This window comes from Nerophis lumbriciformis, linkage group LG18 (genome assembly GCF_033978685.3).
Source record: "Nerophis lumbriciformis linkage group LG18, RoL_Nlum_v2.1, whole genome shotgun sequence".
In the NCBI taxonomy this organism is placed as follows: domain Eukaryota; kingdom Metazoa; phylum Chordata; class Actinopteri; order Syngnathiformes; family Syngnathidae; genus Nerophis; species Nerophis lumbriciformis.
Window position 1 is genome coordinate 32,599,243 of NC_084565.2, and position 18,258 is coordinate 32,617,500.

The window sequence follows — 18,258 nt, forward strand, 5'->3', positions numbered from 1 at the left end:
GCATTTCCTACCTTTCAAAACTTTAAAACAACATGTTCAACTTAGTTTATTTCCCTGAAGGCGTTTTTATCAACCTGTTTTTATCGGGGCTTGGAAACACAACAACATTGTTGTGCCGTGCGTCCCTGATCATGTAAAGATTTGAATGATAAATAAATAAATCTCAATCTAATTCTAATATTCTATATTTTATTACTCCACAAATGAATAATTATTGAACATTTGAATAAACCACTTATTAATTCACATGTTAATTATTCTTAATTATCTCATGTGTTATTTTGGTACAAAAAACTTGCTTGCATCATAAAAAGGCCACAACATCAATCAATAAAAATGTCATATATATAACCAGGAATAAGTAAACAAATCAATAAATATATGTCATTATTTAATTGAAATAGGTAATGAAATAAATACATTCATAAATAGTTTTTTGCTTAATCAATACCATCAATATTATTCAGGATTTCATTGAAATAATTTTCAAAAACTATTTCTCATTTTGATATTTTAACTATCTATTTATTTCTCAACATTTAAAAAATTATATTTTTTTAGTTGCTGTGTTTTTAATCTTTATCACAACTCAGTTTTTTTTTTTATCTTATTGTGTATCGAATTGTTTCATTACAATATTTTATATCATAGTCAATGTATTATTGTGTATTTTCTATTTTAGTTTTATTGTTTGTTAAATGTTCTACAAAAATACAAATGTATTACATATGGGTTATGATACTGCAATATACTGTACATAATTCCTACAGCTAAAGTTGCCCAGGGGCGCCATTTGTCGCATGATCATTTCTGAGGTTTACCGAGCTTCAGCCTGTCCCGAGGGAACTCCCATTTGTTGGCGTCATAGGTGAGCCTCTCGCACTGCTCGTCCATGGGCACGTCCTCCGAGTCCAGGATCATAGAAAGGTAGCCTGTCTTTAAATCGCCACCGTTTGGCTGAAAGAGGACACATTTGCATAGTTGTTCATTTGCATACTCCCGCCCTCCTTACCCTTCTGTACAGTGCAGCAGTGGGACATAGATGGACAAAAGTGGGTGTACGTGACTTATGGGAGCAGAAAGTGACCCCGTTGTTCTTGGACACAAAAGAGACGAGCCAATGAAAGCCGGAGCAGTCACTTCCAATCAGTCACGGTCTTTGTGCGTGTGCTGGACCTGTATTCACTGTGCGCACCAACATGTGCGGCCTGGAAGGGAACAACGACCAGGGAGTTCTTACCCTCTTCCTCCCGCGGATGACAAAGACGATCAGCAGCCAGAAAAACATGGCGATGACAACCGAGCCGATTGGAACGATCAGCTCCACGTTGGTCTTTTCCTCTGCACCTGAAAAAAAACCACACAATTATTTAAACAAGTGTTGAAAACAGTAGGGAAAACAAGATGTACAGTAATATTTCATGCAGTCATACCAAATGCTCAACAGCGGTATTTCTGGGCCTCCATTCTGCTGGCAAAAACACCGTTACGTAGACCCGCACTGGACCATTCGTTTGTTTTTGTTGTGGTGTCCACCCCCCACCCCCGTACTTCCATTGTCTCAAATTTAGAAACTCCCAGCAGAGCCAGCTTCCTGTCATGAGGAAGTTGTTGCAAAATCTTTGATATAAAATAAAACAAATCAGAATGTGTCATAAAGTTTTGTGAGGCCTTGAGGCCAAATATAAACACAAAATGATTCTTTATCTATCATCTGTCAGCTGTGTGTTAATATTTTTGGCCACTGGATACAGGGGAAAAACACTGTAGTACAGAAAATTAAAGTACACTTACTGTACTTTAATCAATTGATTCTTTGGCGTACCACTAAAAGAAGCCTGCAAACCACTAGTTTGAGAATCACTGCTGTATTGCAGTCCAATGATTCAACGCACTGATGTTATCTAAATAGCTGCAAACACATATGAGTAGCATGATAATGGTGTCTTGCTTACGGCCAAGCATGGTGCATGAGTACCCCCTCCACTAGAGAACTACGGTTCATTGAAGGGAAAAATACATTCCAACATTCTGTAGAAGAGTATTATCCCCTCCTTGGAAGTTTTCCAACATACCCCGTTCGTTTTCTGTTGCTCTCCAGTGCACTCATGCAATCCCGGACTAGGCCTGGGCGATATATCGATTTGATCGATATATACGATTTTTTGTTGCAGACAATTTAGAAATGTAAAAAATCTATTTTTTTCCCCCTCAGAAAATTATGTAGCTCGCGCCGTACCCTTATTTCCTTAGCGGCTCACATAACAAAACATGGCTAATGCTAATGAGAGCGAGACTTTTGTTTCAAAGAAAAGTGTTGTCAGTACTTTGGATTTGCGGCAACAGGCGTGGAATAAGTGACTGCACGCTGCAAAGTTTGTTTCAAAAAGTCAACAGCACAGCAAACCTTGTTCCAGCATCTGAAGCCTCCAGCCGAGTGCGGGAAATTAAACTTTTTACGAGGCGAACAAAACCGCAACAACAAATAAACTACGGGCTAAAAATCGCCTTACTATGGTGGAATAATTTACATCAGGTACAGTATGTATGATGATGCCATGTATGATGAGAAAGAAACACAATGCGTAGAGCGATTACTAAAGCAGTTGCTCTGCACACTGTCAAGATGTGCAAATGAGAAATGCTGCGTTTATTTTAACTACTTACTGAAACAAACTATAGTCCCCTCAATGTTTTAGTTCATTATTTATTTGGATACAATGTATGATACTACATTTTTATTTACAAAAGTATGTTATTCAAGACAGAGTTTGAATTTTGCATCTCAATGTTGGAGATTATTTGCATGCAAAATGTGCAATGTATGTATTGCTTCCCAAGGGAAGCTCTTAATTTAATTATTTGAAAATTACTCCATAAAAATTAAATGTATATCTGGTCTAAAAAGAAGAACATTATACAAATCAGAATTTTAGTAAGTATAGTACAGTAAGATGCAGTGTCATTTCAAACTACTAGTTTTTGATTACCGGTAAATAAAAGAAAAAAATTGTTTTGAATTATCTCTGTCATTTAGAGTCAATGGTTTCTCTAAAAAGTATGGAAAAAAATCAGCAAAAATCGTAAATCAAATTTTTGGTGAAAAAATCGGGGATTTTATTTTCAGGCCATATCGCCCAGGCCTATCCCAGACCATGACTAGCTTATTTTTTTTGGTAGATGCACAAAAAATATTGCGATTTTTACTCATCCCGTTTCTAAATTTATTCATAATTTTCAAAGATCGATAAAAAAATGCATATATATATATATATATATATATATATATATATATATATATATATATATTTATTTTTTATTTTGTTATTTTTTATGTATTTATTTATTTCTTTTTTTTCAATAAGAGCACATTTTAAAAATATGTTTTCAAGCCATTTCCTTGCAACCAGAATGCTTTTTTTTTTTTAAATTTTTTTTTTAACTTATAATCTGTTTAGAAAAACTTTCAATATACTTATTACAATACATTGCAAAAATCGATTTGAATGAAGAATCATGTTGAATTGAATCGTCACCCCAGGAATCGGAATTGGATCGAATTGTTAGGTGCCTAAAGATTCATATCCCCTTTAGATATTGTTCTCTACTCCAGTCCTTTAAGTGGTGGTTATGCGCATTACAACACAGTTTTTGCTTCAAGTTGACCCAAACCTGCACTTTTATCTGGATCTGCACTAAAATGTTCTTTCTTGGCCCCTCCTACCAATTAACCTAGCAAGAATGGAGGTGCCATTGGGGAGAGAAATGACATTCCATGCCACACAGATGTTGGGCATCTGCAGAGAAGGTTCTAGCTCTTGTTGATCTCCAAACTCACCTTCAGTTGTCAAGAAGGCCTGAGAGCTGTCACATCCGCGGCTGTTACAAGCAGAGCAGCTGTACAAGCCGGCGTCCTCCTTCTTCACGCGCTGGATGGTCAGCACGTGACTGCTGCGGCTCAGGATCACGCCTGGAATACGTAGAGATGTCTAAAGCCACAAAACAACTGAACAGACTTGGCAGCGTATGTCCTACCGGAGCCCTCCACCACCGTGTGGTTGTTTTTGGTCCACACCACCGTCGGGTCCGGCGTCCCGGCTGCGTCACACAGGAGCATGACGGTGGCGCTCACGTTGACTTTTTGGTCCGTAAAGTTGTTGAGGATCCTTGGGGCCTCAAGACCTAAAAGATATGAATAAATTAGGACTGTCAAAAATAACAAGTTAAAACATATGTGATTAACCACCAAAAATGTTTGCATTAATCATGTATACACATATTATTATTATTTTTATTTTTATTTTTATTTATTTTTATTATTATTATTTTTGACAGCACATGCTCCTTTACCTTAACCGCGGATGGCTACCTGAAAGGCAGTGCAGGAGGAAAATCTGAATGGCAAATCACTTCCAAATACCCTGTGACTGGACTAAATAATATAAAACTGTTAGCAAGTTTTGAACAAATAAAATTGTGCATTCAAGTAAAACTTTTTTTTAAATGTTTGACATTCTGACAATAAAATTGCATTTGCGTCAAAATATTGGGGTCTTTTTTTAAGTTAATTAAAAGTACACGAGCAAGTATTAACCTGTGATTATTCATGATTAATCCAAATTCAAATATGTCATTAATCTGAACACTAGAATAAATCTTTACATGCTACTTTTGTATGGCACGATACATTTTGGCTTGTGTCAACAAGCAGCACTGAAATAGCTATTACATACAATACAATTATACAGTGTATTATTATCATAATTCAAGAAAATATAATTAATAAATCATATAAAATGTACAATTGTACATATTTTAAAATGTACATATTTTTAAAAGCACAACTAATGATGCCATTTTACTGCCTCATAATGAGGTAAGCAGGGTTCTTAACATCAATCACAGTCGTCCCACTTTGTGCTTTCAATTTTGCGGCTTCACTCTATCATGTTTTTTTCAAAATGTTACAATTTTATTTAAAAAATTGTCATTTAACTACGGCCTATTATTAGTCACAAATGTACATATTAATGGCATTAAAATAGCTGAATGAACTTAAAACAATAAATCTAAGATACTGTACTGTATTGCATTGCATCATCATTATTGAACAGGTTGCCTTATTTTTCACAGGTCAGTGGTTGTGTTTAACAACTATATATGTGTGTCCGTATAAGTCTATATTACTTCACAGTATGCATTATTTATTTCTTATAAGTAAAAAAGGATAGTCGGTGCTACTTGGGTAAAACGAGTGTGCAGGTAACTATAGGCGTGTATTTTCATGTCTACAGGACTTTGATAATATTTAAAAAAAAAAGTATTTAGAAGGGCATAAACAGCTTTTAACGCTATAACTATGAAAATATTTCATTTATAACAAATTATTCCTACTTTGCGGCAATTAATTTACCTCGGTAGGGCATGTAACCAATTAATGACAATAAACGAGGGACGACTGTTGTGTAATATCTAATATATATCAATAGTAATATTAGAATATGCCAAGAACCAATAAAAACAAGCACTTTGGACACCTCTATTTTAGACCGCTTATTTTAAGTACGGTAATATGTTCACTAAAATCTGAGAAATAGTCATTAAATTAATTAATAATTAATTAATGTTCCACCTCTGAGAGACAGATGACGCAGCAGGCAGGTTCTCTCCTTGGTCTTGATGTTTTCCACCTGGCAGGCGTACATGCCCTCATCCTGGCGGGAGGCGTTGGGCAGCAGCAGCTCCAAAGTCAGGTTGGCGCCGCGCTCACCGGACAGTGTGGCGCGCGACAGCGGCGTACGCTGCAGCGCCACCGAGCGGCACGGCTGCACCGACGGCGCCCGTGCCGACTCGGACTGGTTGGCGACGCGGAACCAGGTCAGGTTTTCGTACACCAACCTGTCCGCCTTGCAGCGTAGGACCACGCGGTCTTCCTCCAGAGGGTCGTTGGACGGGGACACGCTCAGCTCGAGGCCTCCTGAGAGTGCGCAACGTAAACATCACAATGAGAGTATTAGTTGTCTGCATGTTGTCTACATCCAACATGATGTATTATTAGAATTGATAACTTTTTGTAACACAGTTAGTTTGTATGTTGTCTACATCCAACATGATGTATTATTATAACTGATAACTAACACAGTTAGTTTGTATGTTGTCTACATCCAACATGATGTATCATTATAACTGATAAGTAACAGTTAGTTTGTATGTTAGCTACATCTAACATGATGTATTATTATAATTGATAAATAACAGTTAGTTTGTATGTTAGCTACATTCAACATGATGTATTATTATAACTGATAACTAACACACTTAGTTTGTATGTTGTCTACATCCAACATGATGTATTATAACAGATAACTTTTTGTAACACAGCTAGTTTGTATATTGTCTACATCCAACATGATGCATTATTATAACTGATAACTAACAGTTCGTTTGTATGTTGTCTACATCCAACATGATGTATTATTATAACTGATAACATTTTGTAACAAAGTTAGTTTGTATGTTGTCTACATCCAACATGATGTATTATTATAACTGATAACTTTTTGTAACACAGTTAGTTTGTATGTTATCTTCATCCAACATGATGTATTATTATAACTGATAGCTAACACAGTTAATTTGTATGTTGTCTACATCCAACATGATGTATTATTATAACTGATAAGTTTGTATGTTGTCTACATCCAACATGATGTATTATTATAACTGATAACTAACACAGTTAGTTTGTATGTTGTCTACATCCAACATGATGTATTATTATAACTGATAACTAACAGTTTGCATGTTGTCTACATCCAACATGATGTATTATTATAACTGATAACTAACACAGTCAGTTTGTATGTTGTCTACATCCAACATGATGTATTATAACAGATAACTTTTTGTAACACAGTAGTTTGTATGTTGTCTACATCCAACATGATGTATTATTATAACTGATAACTTTTTGTAACGCAGTTAGTTTGTATGTTGTCTACATCCAACATGATGTATTATTATAACTGATAACTAACAATTAGTTTGTATGTTGTCTACATCCAACATGATGTATTATTATAACTGATAACTTTTTGTAATAAAGTTAGTTTGTACGTTGTCTACATCCAACATGATGTATTATTATAACTGATAACTAACAATTAGTTTGTATGTTGTCTACATCCAACATGATGTATTATTATAACTGATAACTAACACAGTTAGTTATCATACGACGAGCATACTCACGTGTCACGTGGAAAAAAATGACGCGTGAATCTTCTCCAATTTTGTTGGCCACCATGCATCGGTAGAGAGCGTGGACCTCAGCTTTCTGGATCTTTAAAGAGCTCACAATTTTCTGTGGAAAATTGCAAAAATGAGTGCTGTGCAATGTTGTTGACGTCATTGTTGAAGGGTTTACCTTGTGGTCGTGATCGACGTCAGTGGAGATCCGCTCCACAGGGTTGTGTCCAGTGCCGTTGTTGATGTCCCGCCAAGCTTTACAATGCAGTAACGGCATCTCAGTCTTCGGCAGCACAGGTCTAATTGACCAGAAAAAATGTTGAAGGAGATTAAAACCATTTGTGCAGATGGCCCTCACTATAGCGGAGACCTCCCCCAAGGCCAAAAAATTACCAACATATCCATCTAACTTTAAAACACAGGTAATACTGTTCCTCAACGTTCATTAAAAAGAACACAAATTCTTAACCAGCAAGTGGCCTGTACCAGTGAAATTACATTTATCTAGATCAAGGGTGTCAAATGTAAGGCCCGTGCGCCGTTTTAGGCCCGTGAACAGGTTTAATCCGGCCCGCGGCCTGCAAGATGAGTTTGTATAAAAATTAGCTGCAATTTTTTTATGAAAAAAACTGCTTTGCAATGTTTCTAATGGATGTTGCAATCGCAATTCAAGTTTAACCCAGGTCACACATGACACTGGTTAAAGATGATGTGTCAGCTGACTTTAAGCGCCCCACATTATTGGCTGCCGGTACTCCAATCAGCGCAAGTACAAGCAATGAGCTGCTCCTGTTGTGAATGGCAGCACAAACAACGCACAATACCTTCTTCCATTGTAAACTATCCACTTGACGGATAAAATAAGAAAACGATAAGATGCAAAAATTTAAGTCAACGTGACCATCATCTTTTTAATCAGAGTTCCATGCAGCGCTCGCAATTGGTTGACGTCGCGATGCGCACAATGAACTCCATTGTTAAAATGTGTGTTTCTACATTTGTTGTTTGTTTTATTTTATTGTATGCTTAAATCTAACATGTTCACATTGGTTAAGTTTGTAGTTATGTTACCTTGATTTCAGCTATGGTGTCATTTTGATCATTGTATGGTTTATAAGTGTAATATTTGAATGATGATAAATGAATGTGTGGTGGCAGTTGTGGATGTAACCAATGCGGCGGTTTGAGGAAACACTCGATTGCTTTTCCAAACACGTTTTTAATGGTGAACCGCCAACATGAGATTACTAAACAAAAAGTGCTTACAATTGAATGGCTTTGTAAATATTCTGAGACAAAGTCTAAGCTGCATTGTGTTCATGGTGTTTTTGAAACTGCACCAATTTTAACTAACTTGAAGTGTTTTGCCAAGAGGATTATTTGTAATGTGTACATTTACACAATGTGCCTGTTATATTTTGGCCAAAGTCAGACAAAGAAATCAATCTGAAGTTGTCATTATTTTTAAGTTATTATGCCACGATTTTACCAGTCCGGCCCACGTGGCTATAGATTTTCCTCCGTGCGGTCCCTGAACTAAAACGAGTTTGAGACCCCTCTAGATCCTTACTAAAATGCAAAGGATTCTTCCCTGACGCCACACCTCCACACCGTTTATAAGAAACAAATCTTGTAATCCTGCTCAATAAACTGACATAAATCGAAACAAAATGTTTTACAATGCCCAAATTTGGGCAAAAACTTTCCCTGATGACCATTTGATTTCTTCTTTTGTTGTGGTTTTTCTGTGTTGCATTTTTGAGCTAAAGCGGGGTAGTTAAGCTAAAACAGGGACAGGAGACGCAACAAGAAAAAAAAAAAAAAAAAAAGAGTAAAACGAGCAACAACAGGAAACACGGTGCAAGACTGACAAAAGGAAGTTGCGGGATGTGCGGACAGAAGATAAGCAGAAGGACTAAATACCTAAGGAGGCTGTTGTGTAACAATTTGTATCTTTTAGAAAACTGTTCTGACTTAGTGATAACACTCCATGTCCTAAAATGGGACGCAGCGCAGCGTCATATCCGCAAACCGGTGTCCCTCATTGTCTCTTCCCTTGTTTTGTCAACAACACAAAGAGCCTATCCCGAACAAACAACCTGTTGACAAAGAGCAGCCGTGACTCACACGAAGGCCTCGGGACAGTCGTCTGTGGACATCCACTGCCACTGGATGTGTGCTGGTGTAGGGAAGCCGCGGGCGGTGCACCTGAGCGTGGGGCTGCTTGCATACAGGTACACGTCCGTGTCCACCGCCACCTCCTTCTCAATGATAGAAGGAGGAACTGAAGAAGGAATCAGAATGAGCACCGCTGTCCACAATACAGAAAGTCATTGAAGAAGAGATTTACGTGCCATTGACCAGAAGCTGGAAAGATCTCTTGTGCTCCTCTTTGGTGATCTTGTTGGTCAGGACCATGGTATAGTTTCCCGCGTCCGTTTCCGTGACTCCACGGAAAATGAGGGCATCGCTTCTCTGCTTGATCCTGTAGTCATCCTTCAGCGGGAGGCTATTTTTCAACCTGGAAAGACATAAGACAAGAGGATCTTGCTACAGTACAAATGTGTGTTACCATATTTAGCCAACAATGGCTGTGTTGACTCCCTATTTGCAATGAAAAGTACATTTATACTGCTACACAAACTGTACACTGAGGGCCTGATATGCCAAGATCCCAAATAAATAGCGTGAGCAAATGATAATATTGAGTGTACAATTAGTGGGCGTGTTGCGGGTGATCTACTAAGACTGCGTGTGCAATTGATAAGTGCAAAAGTCGGAGGATTTTGCACGGACTATACGGGCTGTCACTATGGAGACACTCATTTCCCTTCACATTCATGTTATCTTGCTCCAACCTGTGCTATTTTGCAATGTTGTTGAACATGCAGCACACAACTATAATCTGTACTACCCTTTCTGCAACACGTAATTGCAATCTAGGATAGGATAGCACAGGATAGGAGAGAAATGTATTGTCATTGCACTTAAAAAGTACAACAAAATTACAGACATACACTATATTGCCAAAAGTATTTGGCCACCCATCCAAATAATGAGAATCAGGTGTCCTAATCACTTGGCCCGGTGTATAAAATCAAGCACTTAGGCATGGAGAGTGTTTCTACAAACATTTGTGAAAGAATGGGCCGCTCTCAGTGATTTCCAGCATGGAACTGTCATAGGATGCTACCTGTGCAACAAATCCAGTCGTGAAATTTCTTCGCTCCTAAATATTCCAAATTAAACTGTATTATAAGAAAAGTGAAGAGTTTGGGAACAACAGCAAGTCAGCCACCAAGTGGTAGGCCACGTAAACTGACAGACAGGGGTCAGCGGATGCTGAAGCGCATAGTGCAAATACTTTCTGCCCAGTCAGTTGCTACAGAGCTCCAAACTTCATGTGACCTTCCAATTAGCCCACGTACAGTACGCAGAGAGCTTCATGGAATGGGTTTCCATGGCCGAGCGGCTGCATCTAAGTCATACATCACCAAGTCCAATGCAAAGCGTGGGATGCAGTGGTGTAAAGCACGTCGCCACTGGACTCTAGGGCAGTGGAGACGCCTTCTCTGGACTGATGAATCACGCTTTTCCATCTGGCAATCTGATGGACCAGTCTGGGTTTGGAGGTTGCCAGGAGAACGCTACATTTTGGACTGCATTGTGCCGAGTGTGAAATTTGTTGGAGGAGGAATTATGGTGTGGGTTGTTTTTCAGGAGTTGGGCTTGGCCCCTTAGTTCCACTGAAAGGAACTTGGAATGCTCCAGGATACCAAAACAATTATGGGATGGCACTTCAAGTTCATATGTGAGTAAAGGCAGGTGGCCAAATACTTTTGGCAATATAGTGTACATTGCACATGGTGACAGATCAGGAACGCTGATGAGTCGCCACTTACAGCGCCCCTTAAACGTTGGGAAGCTGCTGCCCTTCTGGCGCTGCTCCAGCCATCCGTTGCACCTCAAAGGGTTAAGCGTTGGCAAAGACGTGGAGTGAGGGTGGGGGTATGTGTGCAAATCTATGTATGGCAGTCCATGGTATGTGTGTGTAATGTCTATAGGCCTGGAGTCGCTCTGCAGGCATGGTGAACAGAGTTCAACTTCTCAGGTGTTGTTGAAGGAGGGAGAAATTCCGAGCAGCTATCACTGTGCTTTCCTCGCTGGGATGTTTACAGCATGGCCTCGACAAGGCCATTTGCAGAGAGTCGAATTGTAGATAATTATTGTTGTTTTCCAGGCGGGCAGACACATTCTAATGGTTTGTCTGATCTTAATCGTCCATTCTGGCTCTCAAGTTGATCAATCTTTGCATTCCAGAATGCCTCTCCATGATGTTATCGAGTTTGTGATTTAATTCCGAGATCGCCACAGTCTGTGTTCCCACAGCCCTACCCATACCGTCCATCGCGACAAGCCGATTATATGCCCTTTGAACGGCTGCCATCGTCTCCCAAATTTGTTGTTACACCAAAGCAATGCTCAACCCAATCAGCAGATGCCCTGTGATCAGAGTTACAAATAGATATATTCTACGTCCTTGACGGAAAGCAAAGGACCCACCATTTTTCCCACCAGTCCCTCATGTACCCGGCAGGTTCCCCCGAACTTCTGCTTCTTGTCAAGAAGACCTTGTCAATTGAGTTGAGAGTCCAGTTTATTGGATTTCAGAGAACAGCGCAGAAAGAGTGGCATTTAAAATTTAGACAAGACAGGAAAAGACGGAGGCAAGCAAGGCAGATACGGAGAGGGAGGGAGTGTGACTGCCTTCACCTAGAGCCAAGAGAGAAAGAACAACTAAACAACAGAACCTACCGTATTTTTCGGACTATAAGTCGCAGTTTTTTCATAGTTTGGCCGGGCTCCAGTGCGACTTATATATGTTTTTTTCCTTTTTTATTATGCATTTTTGGCAGGTGCGACTTATACTCCGGTGCGACTTATACTCCGAAAAATGCGGTATTTTCAGCACTCCAAAGATGCACTCTGGAAGACTGCAAGTCCTGTGTTTTTGCCACAACACCGGCAATGGAGTGATCCAGAGCAAGAGGCAAGAAAATTAATGTTGTAAGATGTTTTATCATATAGGAGATATATTAATAATACGTTAACTTAATATAAAAAACGAACGCCATTAAAAAAACGCCAGCAGACATGGTTTTGGTGTTCGTTTGTCTCCAAATCAGCCCATTAGTCATTCATCAGCTCCAATATGAAATTTATGCACAGGTATGTCTCATATTTTGTCAATTCTGACAAAGATATGTAGATTGTCGACATGATCACAGAATAACCTCTTCTCCTTCCAAGGCCATTTGTGCCTAAATGTGCCAGTTTGCACACACATTCCAGATGCAAAACAGCAGCTGGAGAACATTTTTAGGTGTGATTAATCTCAATGCGAGCGCTAAATGGTTATATTTATACCTCCTCCTCCTACTAATGCGTGTTCTGATAATCAGCATATATTATGCATATGCATGAACACAGACACGCTAAATGGAATGCGCTCGCCAATTTGATCATTGAAGAGACGCAATCCTGTGCGCTATCAAGTTTGCACGCGTTTTAGTACACGCAAACCTTTAGTGGATCAGCCACCGACTACTCTAAAGTATATTTCAGTGTTCATTTCTATGATTTTCTCCCCTCACAAAATAAAATAAACTGCCGGCTAAAATGTTAAGTGTCAGTAAAGTATATAAAGTGGAAACAAGGATTACCATTTAAAGCTGGGTTCAGGGTATGCCGAGTACTTGACAGGTATGACTGTGGAAGACTGATCCCCCACATTGACCTCCCAAACCTTCGTCCATGGCTCCTTCATTTCAATGAAAGGCTTCTCTGCAGAAATCAAAAATATATTACAGGAATTGTCACAAACTCAGAAGCCTATTCGGGTCTGTTGTTGTGTTTTTAAAACGCCAAGGTACCGTAAACGACGAGGAAGGCCGATACGCTTATATCCATCTGTCCACTAGAAGCAGTGCAGACGTATTTTCCAGAGTGCTCCACCGTCACGTTGTCCACGATGAGCGTGTTGGACAACTCCAGCGAGTTCCACAGCTTCTTCTTGTGAGCTGTGGTGTGGGCGGACCCTGAAACGCTCTCTGGGGCCTTGGGGGAAAAACACAAAGAGGACACAATTTTAAAGAGGACAGATGGATTGAATATATCAGTCTACTGTAGGTTAAGGCGCTTACAGGTAATTATCAAATATGTTACAGTACTCACGCCAAATTTGTTTTCTCGTAATCTTTATTTTTCTTTTTAGTTTATTTAGTTCCTCGCCACATTGCGGCTTCACCATATTGTGGATTTTGGGGGGGTATTTTTATATTTTTTTAAAGTACATTCTACAATGTGTTTGTTCTAAATTATGCATTTTAATTAGAGATGTCCGATGATGGCTTTTTTGCCGATATCCGATATTCCGATATTGTCCAACTCTTAATTACTGATTCCGATATCAACTGATACCGATATATACAGTCGTGGAATTAACACATTATTATGCCTAATTTCGTTGTGGTGCCCCGCTGGATGCATTAAACAATGTAACAAGGTTTTCCAAAATAAATCAACTCATGTTGTGGAAAAAAATGCCAACATGGCACTGCCATATTTATCATTGAAGTCACAAAGTGCATTTTTTTTTTTAACATGCCTCAAAACAGCAGCTTGGAATTTGGAACATGCTCTCCCTGAGAAAGCATGAGGAGGTTGAGGTGGGCGGGGTGGGGGGGGCGAGGGGATAGCGGGGGGTGTATATTGTAGCGTCCCGGAAGTGTTAGTGCTGCAAGGGGTTCTGGGTATTTGTTCTGTTGTGTTTATGTTGTGTTACGGTGCGGATGTTCTCCCGAAATGTGTTTGTCATTCTTGTTTGGTGTGGGTTCACAGAGTGGCGCATATTTGTAACAGTGTTAGAGTTGTTTATACGGCCATCCTCAGTGTGACCTGTATGGCTGTTGAACAAGTATGAATTGCATTCACTTGTGTGTGAAAAGCCATAGATATTATGTGACTGGGCCAGCACGCAAAGGCAGTGCCTTTAAGGTTTATTGGCGCTCTGTACTTCTCTCTACGTCCGTGTACACAGCGGCGTTTTAAAAAGTCATACATTTTACTTTTTGAAACCGATACTGATCATTTTGAAACCGATACCGATAATTTCCAATATTTTCGATATTACATTTTAAAGCATTTATCGGCCGATAATATCGGCAGTCCGATATTATCAGACATCCCTAATTTTAATGCATATAAATAACTTAATAAACTACAAATATCAATACAAAAATGTAGTCTTGGCCACAAGGAGACCAAACCAATCAGAGTATGCTGTTCAGTATCGTGAGCACTGATTGGCTCAGCCTCAGGCAGCATTGCAAAAGTGCATTAAAAGAGTGTAAAGGTGACTAAAGGGTGTTATTTCATGTCTAGAGGGCTCTGATAATGTTAAATAATGTATTTAAAAAGTCGCAAACAGTTTTTTTAAGCGGTAGCTGTGAAAATATTAGATTTATAATGAATGATTCTGACTTCGGGGAAAATAATTGTTCACGGTCATGTCCAGAACCAATTAACAGCGATAAACGAGGGATGACAGTAGCCTTAAACATTCTTTGTCATGTTCTAAAGTGGGCTGTCTTTAATTTTTTCTCTCAGACTACAAACTGTGGGCCACAAATGGCCCCTGGCTTGCATCTTAGAGACACCCGGTCTAGCCAGACAGACATATAGATAGATATAGATAACTACCAGTTGTGTGTGGGTATCGGTGGTACTGTCCAAGGCCAGACCGGTGTGCGTCCAGTTGAATGCAATGCCGACGTTGAGTTCAGTGTGCGCAGTACAACTCAGCATCAACCGCTCGCCGACACACAGCCTGACTCGAGTGGGGGTCAGGGTGAGGTCATAGATCTTGTATCCTGCGGAAGAGGGAGGGGAAGACGCAGGCATTGTTCTTCGGTCCGACCCTTTGCGTTTTTGTTATTTTCCTTTTTACCCTCAACTCACTCACCGACGACCGCGACGATGTACAGTGGGGACTTGAAGGTCTCGTTCTCGATTCGAGTCTGGCAGGACACCACGCCGGCGTAGCTGATTAGGTGACTGGGGATGGTGAAACCGGTCCTGGCGTCCCACAGGGTATCTTTGCCATCAGGCTGAAATTCTTTGTCTGGATACTTCTGACAGAGAAGGGGATTCGCAGAGTTTGGAGAGAGGCAGACAAGACAAGATCATATAAATAATGGCATATTTTGCTTTGACTGCCTTGTTTTTGGTGTCCAAATATGGTTCCCGGTCTCTAACACAAATTATGAAGCTCTGTGCTTTTTTTTGCTGTAGTCACAGAAAAATGTTGTGTCCATGGAATGATGGAAGTGCAGAGTCGGATGTAGAAACTTAACATGTTATCATTACTTTTCCACCTAAACATCATGTTAACTAAGTAATGTAATTGTATTTCAAGTCACATAATTAACGTTTTACTTAATTTAAATGTTTTAATTTTATCAAAATTATAATGTTGATTTTGGATTGCTTTTCATTGAAAAGCACGGAAGCCCCAATTTTGTAATTATTTTGGTTTTATAAATTTTTTTGTGAATTTTGTGAAAGAAAAGGCCATCTTGAATTTGTTTTAACCCTTGTGTGATGTTCATATTCTTGTTACTCAGCCAGCGTTTGTGGGTCTGATGGACCCGTTGCATTTTGTGGCTTTTAATGCCTCACAATCAAACACTTTTATGTTAAAACACTGAACAGATGTTTATTGGGATAAGGTAAACAATCAAACACTTTTATGTTAAAATACTGAACAGATGTTTATTGGGATAAGGTAAACAAACACTTTTATGTTAAAATACTGAACAGATGTTTATTGGGATAAGGTAAACATCTGTTCAGTATTTTAACATAAAAGTGTTTGATTGTGAGGCATTAAAAGCCACAAAATGCAATGGGTCCATCAGACCCACAAACGCTGGCTGAGTAACAACAATATGAACGTTGCACGGAAAATTTATCTGCCAGTTTCTGCATCCCAGAGGGATTCTTCTTTTGTGTTTCTGCACCTGTGGTTCCCACACAAGGTTGCAACATTGTTTGTCAACACTGTCTGCTCTCATTTTCTCGCACATTTGACCCTCTGATGTTCTGTGTACCTACACTCTGTCCTCCTCCTGTCTATGTGTGTGTGTGTGTGTGTGTGTGTGTGTGTGTGTGTGTGTGTGTGTGTGTGTGTGTGTGTGTGTGTGTGTGTGTGTGTGTGTGTGTGTGTGTGTGTGGTACACAGAACATCAATTTCCACACTTCTAATAGACCCGGACATCTTATATGTAATAGAAATGTGGAGGGGGGGTGTATGGTGTGTGGTCATTAAATATGTATTCTGATATATGTTCTTCACAGATGATACAATGAGCCAAAGTCAGTGAGTTTTAGTTTGAAAAATTAAGTAATTGTATCATTTTTCTTTTATTAAAAAATGAAAACGGGTCCCACAGACCCGAACACCACACAAGGGTTAACCCTTGTGTGGTGTTCGGATAAAAATATACTTGGTCTGCAAACTACTCACAAAGGGAGTCTGTAGGTGTGCAAGGTATATTATTAAAAACATGGTTAAACAAATGGTTAATTGTTGCAAAAAGGACTCTGGGTTTATTGTTATTGTTTGCAATTACTGTGGAGAAAAAAAGTGTCTTTTGCGTTCTTAACCACCGTGTTGTATAACTTTTGTTGTTCACGCACTATAAATTGTTACCGGTATTGTGTTGTTTTTTTAAAGTCCAGTATCTCTCAATTATGTGATCTATAAAAAAATGCAATCAATTATTCACTATTTGTTTCTATTATGCCTTGATATGTACAGCAGAGGTCAGAAGTCCACAGAGGTACTGCAGATGTCCTTGAAATTCTTCCACACAAATACACATGCACATTGAGTCAACACATTGTCATATCGTCGAATGTGAAAAGATAATAAAATATAACATAAATGAATGATTATATTATTATACTCATGTTAGCATTTAAAATAACTAGCAATTTGTGCTCTAGTTTTCAGCTAGCGATTAGCGTTGTAGTTGCCAGCTAATGATGAGCGCCCCCATCGTTAGCCTCATCGTTTCCAGCTAGCGATTGCCGCGCTAGCTTTCAACTAGGTATTAACGAACCAGTGTCTGCTAGCGATTAGCGATCTAGTTGCCAGCTAACTATTAGCACTCTAGTTGTCAGTTCGCAATTAACACCCTAGTTGTCAGCTAGCGATTGGCACTAGTTGTCAGCAAGCGATTGGCATGCTAGTCGTCAGCTAGCGATTGGCATGCTAGTTGTCAGCTAACCGTTGGCACGCTAGTTGTCAGCTAGCAATTAGCGCGCTAGTTTTCAATTAGCAATTAAAAAACAAGTGCCAGCTAGTGATTAGGGTGTTAGTTGTCAGTTAGTGATTAGCGTACTTGTTGTCAGCTATCAATTAGCATGCTAGTTGCAAGCTGGCGATTAGAGCGATAGTTGCCAGCTAACTATTAGCGGCACAAAACTGTTATTATTTGAATATTGTTAGTATTGCAAAATATCCAGGAACATTTAAGACCAGTTTAATGTAAAATACAAACATCATTTTATAGACAATATATATGAGTGGAGATCCCCGCTCCTTCTGTCCATCAATGTGGGGGTAAAGCCCCCTGATGTACAGTATGTTACCATCAAGTAAAGCCTGTATCTCCCAATTTAATTTTTTCTTTTCCATCTACTGTGATAACTTTAAAAAAATGTGTACGTTTTTGAAAATTACCTGACAAAAAGTCATTAAATTCCTTTTATGTATCGGCAATGTGTGTAATTTGTAACGTAGATCAAAACGCTGTTTGTACGTCGTGTGTGTGTTTTAGCGCCACACTGACCTAAAGAAAAAAATAGTTAAAATCCATGTTTCTTACAGTGTGAAGCGTCACGTTGAGATTCTCCAGAGATCCTCGACACGGAATGACCACTCGC

The 18,258-nt window shown here is 39.2% G+C and overlaps 1 protein-coding gene across 5 annotated transcripts in view; it reads right to left on the reverse strand.

The window, feature by feature from the left end:
* Positions 1-18,258, reverse strand: part of kdr (kinase insert domain receptor (a type III receptor tyrosine kinase)) — a 47,283-nt gene that overhangs the window by 12,616 nt on the left and 16,409 nt on the right. For 4 of the 5 annotated variants that reach the window (XM_061978107.2, XM_061978105.2, XM_061978106.2 and 1 more), the window contains exons 4-17: positions 18,201-18,258; positions 15,272-15,440; positions 15,010-15,179; positions 13,182-13,365; positions 12,972-13,092; positions 9,603-9,769; positions 9,376-9,532; positions 7,427-7,547; positions 7,252-7,363; positions 5,633-5,977; positions 4,036-4,182; positions 3,839-3,970; positions 1,241-1,347; positions 822-957 (exon numbers count right to left, since the gene is read on the reverse strand). The exon at positions 18,201-18,258 is cut by the window's right edge and continues 64 nt beyond it. In XM_061978107.2, the coding sequence (XP_061834091.2) occupies positions 822-957; positions 1,241-1,347; positions 3,839-3,970; positions 4,036-4,182; positions 5,633-5,977; positions 7,252-7,363; positions 7,427-7,547; positions 9,376-9,532; positions 9,603-9,769; positions 12,972-13,092; positions 13,182-13,365; positions 15,010-15,179; positions 15,272-15,440; positions 18,201-18,258 (2,126 nt within the window). The remainder of the gene's footprint in view (positions 1-821; positions 958-1,240; positions 1,348-3,838; positions 3,971-4,035; positions 4,183-5,632; positions 5,978-7,251; positions 7,364-7,426; positions 7,548-9,375; positions 9,533-9,602; positions 9,770-12,971; positions 13,093-13,181; positions 13,366-15,009; positions 15,180-15,271; positions 15,441-18,200) is intronic. The other variant, XM_072915093.1, reaches the window with a different exon arrangement.